This window comes from Rutidosis leptorrhynchoides, chromosome 4, assembly GCF_046630445.1.
Source record: "Rutidosis leptorrhynchoides isolate AG116_Rl617_1_P2 chromosome 4, CSIRO_AGI_Rlap_v1, whole genome shotgun sequence".
NCBI classification, from domain to species: domain Eukaryota; kingdom Viridiplantae; phylum Streptophyta; class Magnoliopsida; order Asterales; family Asteraceae; genus Rutidosis; species Rutidosis leptorrhynchoides.
This window is the reverse complement of record NC_092336.1, coordinates 250,269,600-250,285,963: the sequence shown is the minus strand read 5'-3', so window position 1 is coordinate 250,285,963 and position 16,364 is coordinate 250,269,600. Positions and strand designations below refer to the sequence as shown.

The 16,364-nt window shown below is 33.7% G+C and overlaps 1 protein-coding gene across 1 annotated transcript; it reads right to left on the bottom strand.

The window, feature by feature from the left end:
• Positions 1-220: 220 nt before the first annotated feature.
• Positions 221-11,688, bottom strand: LOC139841555 (uncharacterized). Its single transcript, XM_071831764.1, has 5 exons — positions 11,580-11,688; positions 1,541-1,965; positions 1,320-1,438; positions 573-834; positions 221-502 (listed from the first exon to the last, which is right to left on the bottom strand). Exons 1-5 carry the CDS (start codon positions 11,686-11,688, stop codon positions 221-223), a joined length of 1,197 nt encoding a protein of 398 aa, XP_071687865.1.
• Between the last annotated feature and the right edge of the window lie 4,676 nt (positions 11,689-16,364).

Genomic DNA, 16,364 nt, shown 5'->3' with positions numbered 1-16,364 from the left:
TTCATGACATAAGTAACATGTGAATGGACTTATATTTATAACGACGAAGCGCAGCCATAATAGTTACATAACACATTTAAATATTAAAATGGGAAATGCGTTGAATTGAAAAAGAACCGGAACCAAGAAGTTCAATGCGCAACGCGCTTACATTTGTGGTGATCAATCACAAAAAATGAAAAAGTTTCCTAATAACGGGCAATAAAAAATTTCAAAATACTTAGACATAAAACTCCTTTAAATTGGTTGCGTGCCAGGTACGCGGCACAAACTTGCCATCATGTGTCTTCAAGTTGTATGCTCCATTGCCAAGAGCTTCGACAACCACATACGAACTCTTCCAATTTGGTCCCAATTTGCCAGTATCCTCAACCCAGCTGGCATTGTTATTACGCCACACATAATCGCCGGGACAAAAAGTACGTTCCTTTACACGTCGGTTATAGTATATAATAGCGGCGAGTTCACGCCTCTCTTCCAATAAGTCTAAATTTTCTTTCAGCTAATAATATTGGACTCATCATTGAATTCCATAATGTGTTGGGTCGGAACGGCGATTTCAGCCGGTATACCGCTTCGGAGCCATAAACAAGGCTGAAAGGCGTTTCTCTGTTACTTCCTTTGGATGTGGTTCGGAACACCCATAAGACTTGCGGAAGCTCATCTACCAAACCTTTTCTATCCGTGTCCAACCTAGCCCTAATCCCCGTAACAATGTCTATGTTGGTAACTTCGACTTGCCCGTTTGCTTGCGGATGGGCAACAGAACTAAAGTTTTGTTTGATGTTCAAGCCGTTGCACCATGAGCGAAAAGAATCATGAGAAAACTTTTTGCTATTTTCAGTTACAATTTAGTGTGGTACCCCAAAACGACACACTATCTCTTCCCAAACAAAGTTCACAATTTGCTTTCCCGTTATGGTTTTCAATGGTTTGGCTTCAACCCACTTGGTAAAGAAATCAATTGCAACGACCAAGTGTTTTTTGTCTGGGAAAGGTTCCACCAAATCAATTGCCCATTTCTAGAAAGGCCAAGCAGACGTGACGGGAATTAGCTCATGCGACGGTATGTGAATTTGTGGAGCGTGACGCTGTCACGAAGCACAAGATTTTATGATTTCTTTTGTATTGCGATACATTGAAAGCCAAAAATACCCAATCGCATTATCTTTCCCACAATGGTCCTAAACCCGGCATGCATGCTACAAGTCCTTTCATGGACCTCCCTTACTATTATTTCTGCTTCATACGGACCGACGCATCTTAACAGCGGTGCGGTAAAGGATTTTCTGAACAAGATGCCATCCCTTAGAGTGTACAAAGGTGCTTTCATACGGATCTTTCTTGCTGCTGCCCCGTTAACCGGCAACGTCCCGTGCTTAAGATACGCAGTGATGGGACTCATCCATGTCTCGACTTCCTCCACGGGAGCCACTTCCTGTAATATGTTACGTTGCAAGGAAATTAATACATGCTAGTATACGTTGTGTTTCAAATTGATTATGTGTATAACGTATTTATTATTGAAGCGCGTCGATACCTGTAATACGTTAGTGGATTTTTGACTTAGGACCTCTACCCAAACGTCCTTGGTGAAGTGACTGAATATGCTCGTTGCAAGTTTGTTGAAAGCGTCGGCCTTTTTGTTCATGGACCGAGGTACTTGCGTGATTGAGAAAAGTTCAAATTTGTTGGCCATCTCTTCTGCCAATTTCAGATATGTTTGCATGGCCGGATCCCTAGCCTCAAACATCTCATTCATTTGATTTGACACAAGCTGAGAATCAACCGACACTTTCAGGGCCTTTATCCCCATCTTTTCAGCTATCCGTAAACCAGACAGCAACGCCTCATATTCGGCTTCATTGTTGGAGGCGGAGACCTCGAAATGCAATGTGTAAGTGTGTTCCTCGCCTTCTAGACTAATCAAAATTAGACCTGCACCTGCCCCGTCAGAACTTGACGCTACGTCAGTAAATAGTTCCCACACAACGGTATTTGGTACTTCTTGAAAGGACCCGTCCTAATCCATCTGGACGAAGTCACCAACAACTGGTTCCATTGCGATGATCGACTCCAAATACTGTCTTTAAAATGAGTAAATGCACAGCGGAATGTCTCTTTCATACCTGAGAATAAACATGCTTTCAAGTGTCAACCAAAAGGTTGGTGAGTTCATTACTTTAGCATAAATAATCATTTCATATTTTAAATAGACCACAAGATTTCATAATTCCATTTCTCATAAACATACGTCCCATGCATAGAGACAAAAATATCATTCATATGGATTGAACACCTGGTAACCGACATTCACAATATGCATATAAGAATATCCCCATCATTCCGGGATCCTCCTTCGGACATGATATAAATTTCGAAGTACTAAAGCATCCGATAATTTGGATGGGGCTTGTTGGGTCCGATAGATCTATCTTTAGAGTTCGCATCAATTAGGGTGTCTGTTCCCTAATTCTTAGATTACCAGACTATATAAAAAGGGGCATATTCGATTTCGATAATTCAACCATATAATGTAGTTTCGATTACTTGTGTCTATTTCGTAAAACATTTATAAAAATTGCGTATGTATTCTCAGCCCAAAAATTTAAAGGGTAAAAAGGTAAATGAAACTCACCTAATGTATTTTGTAGTAAAAATACATATGACGATATTGAACAATGCAGGGTTGACCTCGGATTCACAAACCTATATCATTTGTATATCTATATTAAAACATATAATCATAACTGACCAAATTTGCTTATTATACCTTTAATTTATATATTATGTATGTTTAAATTATGTATATATTCATAATCATTAATATTTATATAGTTATATTAATATATATCTATATTTACATTCTTTCTTGTTTAATGTTATATTTAAAAATTGATAATTTGTTATTTGTAAGTATTTATATAAATAATATTAGTAGGTTATATATATATATATATATATACATAGTTATGTGAAATTTTAATATAATCATAGTACATGTAAAAAGTATATTTTATGTACAAATATTTATCTGCTTAAAAAGGTAGTTTTTGATATCAATGAGTTACTAATAATAATAATAATAATAATAATAATAATAATAATAATAATAATAATAATAATAATAATAATAATAATAATAATAATAATAATAATAATAATAATACGACTACCTCAAAGTAAAGGCCTAAAAAAAATAATGCTCCACGCCAGGCTCGTACTCGCAACCTCCCGCTATCCCACTAACACCCTTAACCATTCACGCTACCTTGTTTTTCTGATATAACCCGTAACCATATATACTTAACTAGTTTATTACGGCCCAACATAAAGTTCATAAACTCAATTAAACAAGAATGGCCCAAGTGTTAAATTTTTTTTTTTTGATCTCGGCCCAACTTTTCAAACGAAACCCATATAATTGGCAGCCCAAGAGCCAGTTATGGCCCAAAGATTACAAGCACTCAAGCCCACAGCTTCTATTTATAATTCAAAAAAATTTGAAGCCGGCTAGGTTCGATCCTGTGACCCCTCGCTCAGTATCCCACCTTCAAAGCCATCGAGCTACTAGCTCACATCTGATCTTATGTAAACCTTGAATATATTTAACTGAAAAGTGACTGATTATCATCTTCTTACTAGCATCATCATCATCGAAATCAAAATCTTAAAATCATCATATTCACAGTACAACGTATCATCATTCGTTTTCTCTTCGTCATATACACCCACGGTTAACATCATCATCAAAATAATTCATAACCACGACCATCATAGATACATACGGTATCATTATCATAATGGCATTCATCAACTCGTGATCCCATCATCATCTTGTACCTCACAGTCGCATACCCTCAAGATCATCATCATCTTGAAACTTCTCATCCTCTTATTCTGTCATCATCATCTATATATTTATTATTATCATCATCTTCTCCTTCAAAATTTTACATCACATACATCTCTTAATCATTACCACTTGCTACAGTATCAATACTTCATACACTCTCGTTATACGTTGTCATAACAGGACCAGAAAACAAATGTTGAATAGCAGCTACAAGTTTGTGTGTTTTGCTTCAGTTTCTGCTGCAGTAAAACTGCTGTAGCAATACATGGAAACGAGAAGTTTTGGGTTATTACGATCGAGCAAAACAACGGAAAACAGAAGCAATAAAAAGAGTGGATATGGTGGTGATGTTAGTCGTGATTTTAAAGTGAAGGGATGGTGATGTTGTAGGTGGTTCGATTGTGATGAATTGGGTTGGTTCTCGACCAACAAGCAGAAGAGATAAACATCAAAAGAAATTTAACAACTTAATGTGTTGTTTTATGAAGTTGATTGTTCCATTTTCAAAAAGGTGGGGGTAAATTCGATGAAAGTAGTAGGTGGTGATTGGTTGAGCAAAAGCATACACAACAACTTGTAATTTTTTTTTTTTTTTTTTTCGGTGGTGTTTGTGGTGGAATTCCGAATGGACATGTATGTACATTTTATATACATATATGAACTAATGATGTGATGTAAACGAATCCAAACACAGTAAAACACAGTTACTTATAATTATTAACTCAATTATCTCACTCCACCATTTGTGTACATAAAGATATATCTATATATCTATGTATTAATATAATACTTTATGACGATTAAGAATTCAAAAGCACACAGTGAAGCACAGTAAAAATCAAATTTCAATTAGGCACAGTAGTATTATGTTCATTGACGTTTATGTTCTTGCACACATATACATCATATAATTCTGTCATCCAACAATCAAAAAGGTAATATTAAATTAATAATATAATTATAATAATCTAAAAATGTGTAAATTGAAGAATCAATTTATTTATTGAGCCGAAACTTTTATTAGAGGTATTATTTCGTACTTCGTTGATAATTAGTGATGGATAAAATTCTTCGAAAAAAATTCCATATTTTCAAATTAACTATATTTATTTATTTTGGTCATTATGGTATTAGATTTGATCATTAATTTATTAAATAAAAATTACATCAACTGTCCCTCCCAATTCTGGGTAAAATATAAAAAGTATTAAAATTCATTAAGTAGATCCTAAATACATTTTTAGTAAGCCTAAAATTTATAAAACTCATTTTCGGATCACTGTTTATTTTAAAATCATATAAGTTCGTATTTAACTTGTTTAATATCCATCGAATCGCAATTGAGTGTTATCGTCGTTTACTAAATAGATTCGAAATCACCAAATATATATTTAATATACTATATTTATATATAGATATATTTAAATAATAATTATCATAATATCATATTTTTATTTTATTTGCTTTTAATAACAACAACATATAATACTTCAAATTATATTTCAAATTATTATTTATATATACATACACACATATCTATTTACAATTAATTGTTCGTGAATCGTCGAGCACAGTCAAAGGTAATTGATTATATGAACATAGTTCCACAATTTTCGAGACTCAACATTACAGGCTTTGCTTATCGTGTCGAATTCATATAAAGATTAAGTTTAAATTTGGTCGAAAATTTCCGGGTCGTCACAGTACCTACCCGTTAAAGAAATTTCGTCCCGAAATTTGATCGAGGTCGTCATGGCTAACAATAAGAATGTTTTTATGACAATTATGAGTTGACAAATAGAGTTTTATCATTATTGATTAATATGGATAACCAATTCGATTACTCGAAGCGTACGAGTGAAGCTATCACAAAATAGTGAAATGAGAAAATAGAGATTTGTCTTATCTTCTGACGTAGTCATGGTGGATTTCCGAAATTCAAGGAAATTAAATAAAAATCGTAATCTATATAAGATCTGATTCTTCGGTGAAAAAGAAAATTAAGATCTATTTAATTAAATGCGATGATCTGCCTCGATTGCTCGGTCCGGTATTTCCACTATAAATGAACTGCTTCCGTTCCATTACTTTCACCATCCCTATACTTTCTTTCTTAGTTCATACATCCAAAAGATTGCAAAAATGCTTAGTCCAGTTCTAATCCCTGATATTTTCCTAATTATCATTTCTGTCATCCTTCTTTTCAATCTTCCACCAGAAAAATCTGTTTACTTCAACTATTACTTTTGGGTGATACTATTCTTAATTATACCGTGTCTTTATATTGCTATTCGTATTAATATCCATGGTTTGTAACCTTCTTGTTGTTATTGGGTTTTATATTTTCTCTTACATTTTGGAGCTCTTTGCCTTTTGTTTTCTCTTCCCGACTTTATATAAAGCAAGTAATGGTCCAGAATTTGTAGGTATGAATTTTCGAATGAACATCATGTTCTAAACAAGAAAGAATGTATTAGCATGATTTGATTTGTCAAATTACCAGAATCACTATGAATAGAACTATCAAGAATATATTTTTTGGATATGTTCAGAAGTTAAGCAGAATGAAAGGGTTGTGTAACATGGTACATGATGACGTTATAATCTGTGAATCATCATGTTCCATTTAGAAACTCAGCATGACTTACTGTAATATAATCACATTGATCAAGTGTCATTATATTATACTAACTCATGCATCAGTTCCCAACATTACTTCAATAACATTCATATTTTAAGCTCGAAAGTTTACAGAATATAGAAACTAACAGTATTTTTATATGATGTAACACTGATATCAGGAATAGCTTAATGATTTCAGATAAGAATAGTTATGAAAATATCCTCAGAAATATCGAAGATATTGATGATGATATTTTGAAATTTCTAAGTTCGATGGTTGATGGAGAAAGATTTTCTGCAAGATTTTAACATGACTTCGGAGCAAGATATTCTCTAAAGATTTCATCGGATCCAGAATTACCTGGATCCTTTGAATATAGGGTTTGGTCCTTGTATTTGTCCTTGGTCTCCTTCGTGGTTAGTTCAATCCGTTTTCCAGTTCCAATGTTTCTGAGCTTTTCCAACATACTATACTTTATCATCAAACTTTCGATGATTAAGGTCATTTACGGTTGTCTACGGTTTCTGCTGCTTCATTCAGCTTTTTCCACATTCAAAGTATTGATTTGTAGACTGAGTGCTTTTCAGAATTTCAAAATGAAAGATCATAATTCTAAGGGATAAATACCATACATATAACTGTTGATGTAGAACCGTTGCGAGATTTAAAATACTGATTTGCTGATTCCCGGTAAGGCAATTCTTGTTACGAAACGAGGATGAGTATATGATATTGTATTTATGAATAAATATAGTGATTTATCGAAGTGACTTACGCCAAAGAGTAGTGAAGTTGCTGGTACGTTTACTGTTAATGTGGTGGGATATAAACAGTTCCCCGGTAACGAATGTGAAAGGACAACGTATGTATCAAGGTTATAATGAAGTTGTTTTGAACGAAAAGTTGAAGTTGACTTGCTGGAGCTGTGACAAAATTAGCTACTTTGAAAGGAATTACCAAGTTATTTTGGGTAATAATAATACTAAAGGAATTAGCACAGCTATGTGTTAAACGTTTACTCAGGCTCCGAGTGTTTTCAGGTGCATAACTATATGCATCAAATTTTTTTTTTCCCGTAAATGAAGTGCGGTTGGTTCATCCTCTCGATTGAGGTGTTTTCAAGAATTATGAAAGGTTTGAATGCATAATGTAGTCGTGAAGATACAAATGATGTTTAAGACGAAATCAAGTGGCAAACTTGAAGAATTGTTTAGTTTCATATGTTATAATCAATATTTTAATTCATTTTAATTGTCCAATGTTATTAGTCCACAGTCGATAGTCCACAGTCGACAGTTCAATAATTCATATATAGTTTAATATAATATTCAAATTAATTAATAGGTGTCGTGACCCGTATACGTCTCAGACTCGATCACAACTCAAAGTATATATATTATTATAGAATCAACCTCAACCCTGTATAGAGAACTCGATCATTACTGCATATAGAGTGTCTATGGTGATTCCAAATAATATATATAGATGTGTCGATATGATATGTCAAAACTTGTATACGTGTCCCGATATTTAAAGTGCGTAAAATAAATAACAGAAATTAAATGATGATAAATAAAGTGCGTAAAGTAAATAACAGAAATTAAATGACAATAAATAAAATTGCGAGAATATAAATTGCGATAAAATAAATTGCGATAATTAAATTGCGATAAATAAAATGTAATACGGGATTAACAGTTAGCTAGGAACAGTTAGCTAGGATTTTGTTAGCGTGGTTTCTTAACAAAATTTCATATTGTCAGTTAGTCTGTTTCTAATCAATTTTTATTGTGTCAATTATTTCTTCATTATGCCACTTGTTGAATTCTGATAGGTCAAAATCCAAATATAAAATTGAATGAAAATGGTTATTTTGTGGTGAACGGATTCGTATATCGGTGAATGTAAGTAGGATAGTATATGACTATTGAAACAGATTCGAAGAACGTACAATGTAACTTATTAATGTGAAATTTAAATATTCCTCGGGTATTACCTACCCGTTAAAATATTTTCACCATTAACAGTTTGTACAATAGAATTTTTAATTACAATCTTTATGAAAACATATATACATATATATTTTCTTCAGATGTATTCATGGACTTAATGAGTTAATATGATATTAAACTCATTTGCTTTTCGGTTGGAACTAGAATAAATAATCTCTAAAACTTTAGAGATTACATATTCGCCATGTCGAACGAAGATAAATGAGGTAGAACGATACGTAGAACGAAGATCATACTCAAAGTACAGATGATGATATTGAAACATGGATTGTTGATGGTACTGGTGCTGTTATTGATGGTACTGTTGGTGCCGGTGATGTTGCTGAAGCTGGTACATTTTGTACCATATTCTCCGAATTGATTATTCGAGCGCGAAGTTCGTTGACTTATTACTCTAGGATGATTGTCGATCTAAACGAGCGGATGAATAAGGTTCAGAATTGTGGATAGAATATAATCTTGTCGAGTTACCCTGGAAATGAGACTGAAAATGGTGTCTCGAACAGGTTCGCCGGTAAATGCTTCAGGTTCATTGTCAAGAGGTGAATTCGATTGGTGGAAGGGATTGCCTTCTGCGTGTTTCCATTAATTAAGTCGACTACGAACCCATTAGATGAATTGATAATGGCTGATTGGTTGATACATGTCGGTGACGCTGTTTTCGGAGCTTAAGTGAACATCTATGTCGGAATAGCTGTCGGAATAACTATCGGAATAGCTATCGGAATTCGAGGGACTCGAACTGGTTGAAGGATTCATCCCGTACAATCAGATGAAGGATTTTCGATAAGAAATAGATTATAGGATGTAGATTAGTACCCTGCAATACATAATTTACATATGCATATATAATACTAAAATCCCATAAGTTACGGAGGAATCTACGGAAGTTGTCAGGCAAAGTTACAGTAACAGATACGCTAAGATATGAATTAGCAGATACGCTAAGATATGAATTAGCAGATACACTAAAATATGAATTTTGTCTATACACTATTCATGCAGTCAATGCAGTAAAACGTGTCTAGACTAAGAATGATAAGCAAGTGATTCTCTAAGAATGATAAGCATGTAATTTTTGACACAAAATGATAAGCAAAACTTTTGACATGCAGCCACGGTCGAAGTCCAGACTCACTAATGCATCCTAACGACTTATCAGTTAGACACACTAATGCAGACATGGTTCGCTAAGACCACCGCTCTGATACCAACTGAAAGGACCCGTCCTAATCCATCTGGACGAAGTCACCAACAACTGGTTTCATTGCGATGATCGACTCCAAATACTGTCTTTAAAATGAGTAAATGCACAGCGGAATGTCTCTTTCATACCTGAGAATAAACATGCTTTCAAGTGTCAACCAAAAGGTTGGTGAGTTCATTACTTTAGCATAAATAATCATTTCATATTTTAAATAGACCACAAGATTTCATAATTCCATTTCCCATAAACATACGTCCCATGCATAGAGACAAAAATATCATTCATATGGATTGAACACCTGGTAACCGACATTCACAATATGCATATAAGAATATCCCCATCATTCCGGGATCCTCCTTCGGACATGATATAAATTTCAAAGTACTAAAGCATCCGATAATTTGGATGGGGCTTGTTGGGCCCGATAGATCTATCTTTAGAGTTCGCATCAATTAGGGTGTCTGTTCCCTAATTCTTAGATTACCAGACTATATAAAAAGGGGCATATTCGATTTCGATAATTCAACCATATAATGTAGTTTCGATTACTTGTGTCTATTTCGTAAAACATTTATAAAAATTGCGTATGTATTCTCAGCCCAAAAATATAAAGGGTAAAAAGGTAAATGAAACTCACCTAATGTATTTTGTAGTAAAAATACATATGACGATATTGAACAATGCAGGGTTGACCTCGGATTCACAAACCTATATCATTTGTATATCTATATTAAAACATATAATCATAACTGACCAAATTTGCTTATTATACCTTTAATTTATATATTATGTATGTTTAAATTATGTATATATTCATAATAGTTAATATTTATATAGTTATATTAATATATATCTATATTTACATACTTTCTTGTTTAATGTTATATTTAAAAATCGATAATTTGTTATTTGTAAGTATTTATATAAATAATATTAGTAGGTTATATATATATATATACATAGTTATGTGAAATTTTAATATAATCATAGTACATGTAAAAAGTATATTTTATGTACAAATATTTATCTGCTTAAAAAGGTAGTTTTTGATATCAATGAGTTACTAATAATAATAATAATAATAATAATAATAATAATAATAATAATAATAATAATAATAATAATAATAATAATAATAATAATAATAATAATAATAATAATAATAATAATAATAATAATAATAATAATAATAATACGACTACCTCAAAGTAAAGGCCTAAAAAATAATGCTCCACGCCAGGCTCGAACTCGCAACCTCCCGCTATCCCACTAACACCCTTAACCATTCACGCTACCTTGTTTTTCTGATATAACCCGTAACCATATATACTTAACTAGTTTATTACGGCCCAACATAAAGTTCATAAACTCAATTAAACAAGAATGGCCCAAGTGTTAAATTTTTTTTTTTGATCTCGGCCTAACTTTTCAAATGAAACCCATATAATTGGCAGCCCAAGAGCCAGTTATGGCCCAAAGATTACAAGCACTCAAGCCCACAGCTTCTATTTATAATTCAAAAAAATTTGAAGCCGGCTAGGTTCGATCCTGTGACCCCTCGCTCAGTATCCCACCTTCAAAGCCATCGAGCTACTAGCTCACATCTGATCTTATGTAAACCTTGAATATATTTAACTGAAAAGTGACTGATTATCATCTTCTTACTAGCATCATCATCATCGAAATCAAAATCTTAAAATCATCATATTCACAGTACAACGTATCATCATTCGTTTTCTCTTCATCATATACACCCACGGTTAACATCATCATCAAAATAATTCATAACCACGACCATCATAGATACATACGGTATCATTATCATAATGGCATTCATCAACTCGTGATCCCATCATCATCTTGTACCTCACAGTCGCATACCCTCAAGATCATCATCATCTTGAAACTTCTCATCCTCTATTCTGTCATCATCATCTATATATTTATTATTATCATCATCTTCTCCTTCAAAATTTAACATCACATACATCTCTTAATCATTACCACTTGCTACAGTATCAATACTTCATACACTCTCGTTATACGTTGTCATAACAGGACCAGAAAACAAATGTTGAATAGCAGCTACAAGTTTGTGTGTTTTGCTTCAGTTTCTGCTGCAGTAAAACTGCTGTAGCAATACATGGAAACGAGAAGTTTTGGGTTATTACGATCGAGCAAAACAATGGAAAACAGAAGCAATAAAAAGAGTGGATATGGTGGTGATGTTAGTCGTGATTTTAAAGTGAAGGGATGGTGATGTTGTAGGTGGTTCGATTGTGATGAATTGGGTTGGTTCTCGACCAACAAGCAGAAGAGATAAACATCAAAAGAAATTTAACAACTTAATGTGTTGTTTTATGAAGTTGATTGTTCCATTTTCAAAAAGGTGGGGGTAAATTCGATGAAAGTAGTAGGTGGTGATTGGTTGAGCAAAAGCATACACAACAACTTGTAATTTCTTTTTTTTTTTTTCGGTGGTGTTTGTGGTGGAATTCCAAATGGACATGTATGTACATTTTATATACATATATGAACTAATGATGTGATGTAAACGAATCCAAACACAGTAAAACACAGTTACTTATAATTATTAACTCAATTATCTCACTCCACCATTTGTGTACAGAAAGATATATCTATATATCTATGTATTAATATAATACTTTATGACGATTAAGAATTCAAAAGCACACAGTGAAGCACAGTAAAAATCAAATTTCAATTAGGCACAGTAGTATTATGTTCATTGACGTTTATGTTCTTGCACACATATACATCATATAATTCTGTCATCCAACAATCAAAAAGGTAATATTAAATTAATAATATAATTATAATAATCTAAAAACGTGTAAATTGAAGAATCAATTTATTTATTGAGCCGAAACTTTTATTAGAGGTATTATTTCGTACTTCGTTGATAATTAGTAATGGATAAAATTCTTCGAAAAAAATTCCATATTTTCAAATTAACTATATTTATTTATTTTGGTCATTATGGTATTAGATTTGATCATTAATTTATTAAATAAAAATTACATCAACTGTCCCTCCCAATTCTGGGTAAAATATAAAAAGTATTAAAATTCATTAAGTAGATCCTAAATACATTTTTAGTAAGCCTAAAATTTATAAAACTCATTTTCGGATCACTGTTTATTTTAAAATCATATAAGTTCGTATTTAACTTGTTTAATATCCATCGAATCGCAATTGAATGTTATCGTCGTTTACTAAATAGATTCAAAATCACCAAATATATATTTAATATACTATATTTATATATAGATATATTTAAATAATAATTATCATAATATCATATTTTTATTTTATTTGCTTTTAATAACAACAACATATAATACTTCAAATTATATTTCAAATTATTATTTATATATACATACACACATATCTATTTACAATTAATTGTTCGTGAATCGTCGAGCACAATCAAAGGTAATTGATTATATGAACATAGTTCCACAATTTTCGAGACTCAACATTACAGGCTTTGCTTATCGTGTTGAATTCATATAAAGATTAAGTTTAAATTTGGTCGAAAATTTCCGGGTCGTCACACTTCTTCAACAGCCGGCTCTGGTGGAGCGGAGCATATAAATCATCCATAAAATCTGCCATGATCTGCCCTTTAGCCGCAGTACGCAGGGGGGGCGTAATTGATTTCATGTTCGCCTAGTTCAATTGCCCACTTGGCTAGCCTGCCAGAAACCTCCGTTTTGCTCAATACCTGCATGAAAAATTTATTATAAAAATTTCCTCCACAATGCTCTGGCCTCAATCGTCGTACCGTACCTATTTGATAGGCGAATCGGTTAGCACTAGCATCGGGTGCGCTTGGAAGTACCGTCTCAACCGTCTCGCGGTATGGACAAACGTAAAAATAAGTTTCTAAATTGGGTTGTAAGTAACTTCGCCATGTTGCAGTACTTTGCTAACAAAATAAACTGACATCTGTGTGCCGCCTCGCTCCACGACGAGTACCGAGCTGATCGCTTCAGTTCCCGTCACCAGATAAATTGTCAAAGTTTCTCCTGAAAGCTCAATACTTTAACGTCAAAAGATTTATATTTACAAAATAATTTGTAAAAAATATCATAAAACGGATACTTTACCCGGTACCAGGACTGTTAGTGTCGGTAGCGTCCTGATTAGAGCATTCAGCTCCTGAAAGGCTTGTTCTGCTTCGGGTGTCCAATCGAAGTTCCGGTCAACGCTTTCCTTCAACACTTTGAAGAAGGGTAACGATCTTTCCGCTTCCTTTGACAGGAACCTAGACAGTGCCGCCAGCTTGTCGTTTAGGCTTTGTACCTCCTTTTTTGTTCTCGGCGCAGCCATTTCGTAAATGGCTTGGATTTTCTTGGAATTTTCCATGATGCCGCGTGCCGTAACGACGTGTCCCAAGAATTTCCCTTCCTCGAATCCGAAAAAACACTTCTCTGGATTTAGCTCCATGTTAATTTTTCGTAACGAGTCAAACGTTTCCTGAATGTCCTTCAAAAGGTCCTCTTCGGTATGACTTTTGATTACGATATCGTCAACGTATGCTTCAACATTGCGACCAATTTGTTCTTTGAACGCGGCGTCTATTACTCGTTGGTACGTTGCGCCTTCATTCTTCAACCTAAAAGGCATCTTTTTGTAACAAAAAATACCCTGATATGTGTAGAACGCAGTTTTGTCTTCATTGCGTTCCACCATTTGGACTTGGTGATAACCTTTATAAGCGTCAAGGAAACACTTGAAAAGAAAAATCGGCCAACGATTCCACCTTCCAGTCAATTTCTGGCAACGGATAATCGTCCATGGGACAAGCTTTATTGATATCCTTGAAGTCTACGCACATTCTCCACGATCCGTTGGCCTTTTTGACCAGCACCAGATTAGCAACCCACGTTTGGTACTTGACCTCCCGCAATGTGTCAGCTTGTACCAATTTCTCCGCCTCATTTTTAAGGAAAACGCTGCGTTCCGGCGCCATACCTTGTTTCTTTTGCCGTACCGGAGTCAAACTGGGATTAGCATTTAAACAGTGTTCTGCGACGCTACGCAACACCCCCGTCATGTCTGACTCCTGCTAAGCAAACACGTCTGCGTTGTTTGCCAAAAGTTCACATAACGCGCTTTTCGTTTCGTTAGATAGTGTGTGTTGGTTAAGATTCCAATCATAATATTCAAAATTTAATCACCTTATTTTGATGATGACACAAAAGAGATAAGTGCTTAATCATATGTAAGACAGCATGAGTTCATAAGCCTACACTATCTCTAGCAAAAAACCAATGCATAAATAATTTACTTGGTAAAATTGCTATGCGGCTGCACCACGGTCGACCGTGGGTCTAACCGTGGATGCCCTGTACCAACGGCTGCAATCCTTTTCAAAAATATGATCTGCGACCAACCTCACGGATGACCAAAGTTCAACCGCAGTTTTCTCTGTTACCAAATTCATCCACTTTAAGTTAGACCACTTTGAGGCATATATAATTTACAAAACCTTTTTAAACATACTTATAATAGTTGTGTCACACCCTCGCCTGACCCTTTATGACGTGGCGTGACTTCATGGTCCCAGGCAGTCTCCTATCAGAGTGCGCGGAAGCTAGCTACAAACCTGAGAATACATGCATAAAAAGACGGTAAACATAACGTTGGTGAGTTCATAGGTTTTAATTACACAAGTAAAACCATTTGACCACAAGGGTTCACAGTTCAAATCAGTTAGTGATCTATCATGAAAATAGTTAAAAGGTTTCACAGATCACACTTAAGTTAACAGTAAAACAAATCACAAGTTCGCAAGTTCATGAAAGGTTTCATGATTTACTAGTTTTAATATTTCTAACAGCCTGAATGTAAGTAGGATCATAAGATCAAAAGTTTAAAATAGCTGACTAGTAACTCGGATTGCAAGAATTCAAGTACATAAATAGTTTGACTGTAATATAGTTAACCAAATCTCAAGTTTATAAATTATTTCACGTTTCACAAAATTTCAATTTTATAAACAGTTCTACGGATAATAAGTTTTCACAGTTATCAAACAGTTGTGTGGACCACAAGATTTTTTAATATAATAACAGTTCATGTTTGAAGCTAGTTTCCAAACGGTTATCAAGTTTGTTTGAAAACAGATAAATACATATTCCATATACTAGAGCTCCCAATATTGAACTTAACCAATTAGATACATAAGTATCCGTACCAGAAAAGTTTAGTCACTTATAATCTAAAAGTGACCAATGACGAAGTCTGAGCATCCAATTATTTTAACTACTAAGTCCGGATGTAGTTGTCAAACCCAGATAGATCTATCCCCATTATTCGTGTTTACCATAACCCAGTAATTAACAATATTGGAATCAGGATTTGAGTGGATTATAAATGTTACTCCATAGAATATAGTTTGGTTACTTGCGTCCACATCGTAAGTCATAAGAGAACATAATTCTCATTTCAAGATACAAAGTATTTAAAAAGAACCACAAAGTTCACATATATCAACTATGGAATACTTAATACATAAAAAGTATTTAAAACAATAAACCGCTTTTAGAAACGTATAAAGCATGTAGTAAAATAGTAAACATGTTTTGATAAGGAAAAGTATGAAATAAACATCAAGTATGTATTAAAATAGTAAGC

Coding starts and splice junctions, on each gene's coding strand:
- LOC139841555 (XM_071831764.1), bottom strand. CDS start 11,688: ATGTATGTGATGTTAAATTTTGAAGGAGAAGATGATGATAATAATAAA. Junction 835..1,319: donor ATCCGTATGAAAGCACCTTT/GTACACTCTAAG, acceptor AACTGAAAATAG/CAAAAAGTTTTCTCATGATT. Junction 503..572: donor TTGTTTATGGCTCCGAAGCG/GTATACCGGCTG, acceptor CAATATTATTAG/CTGAAAGAAAATTTAGACTT.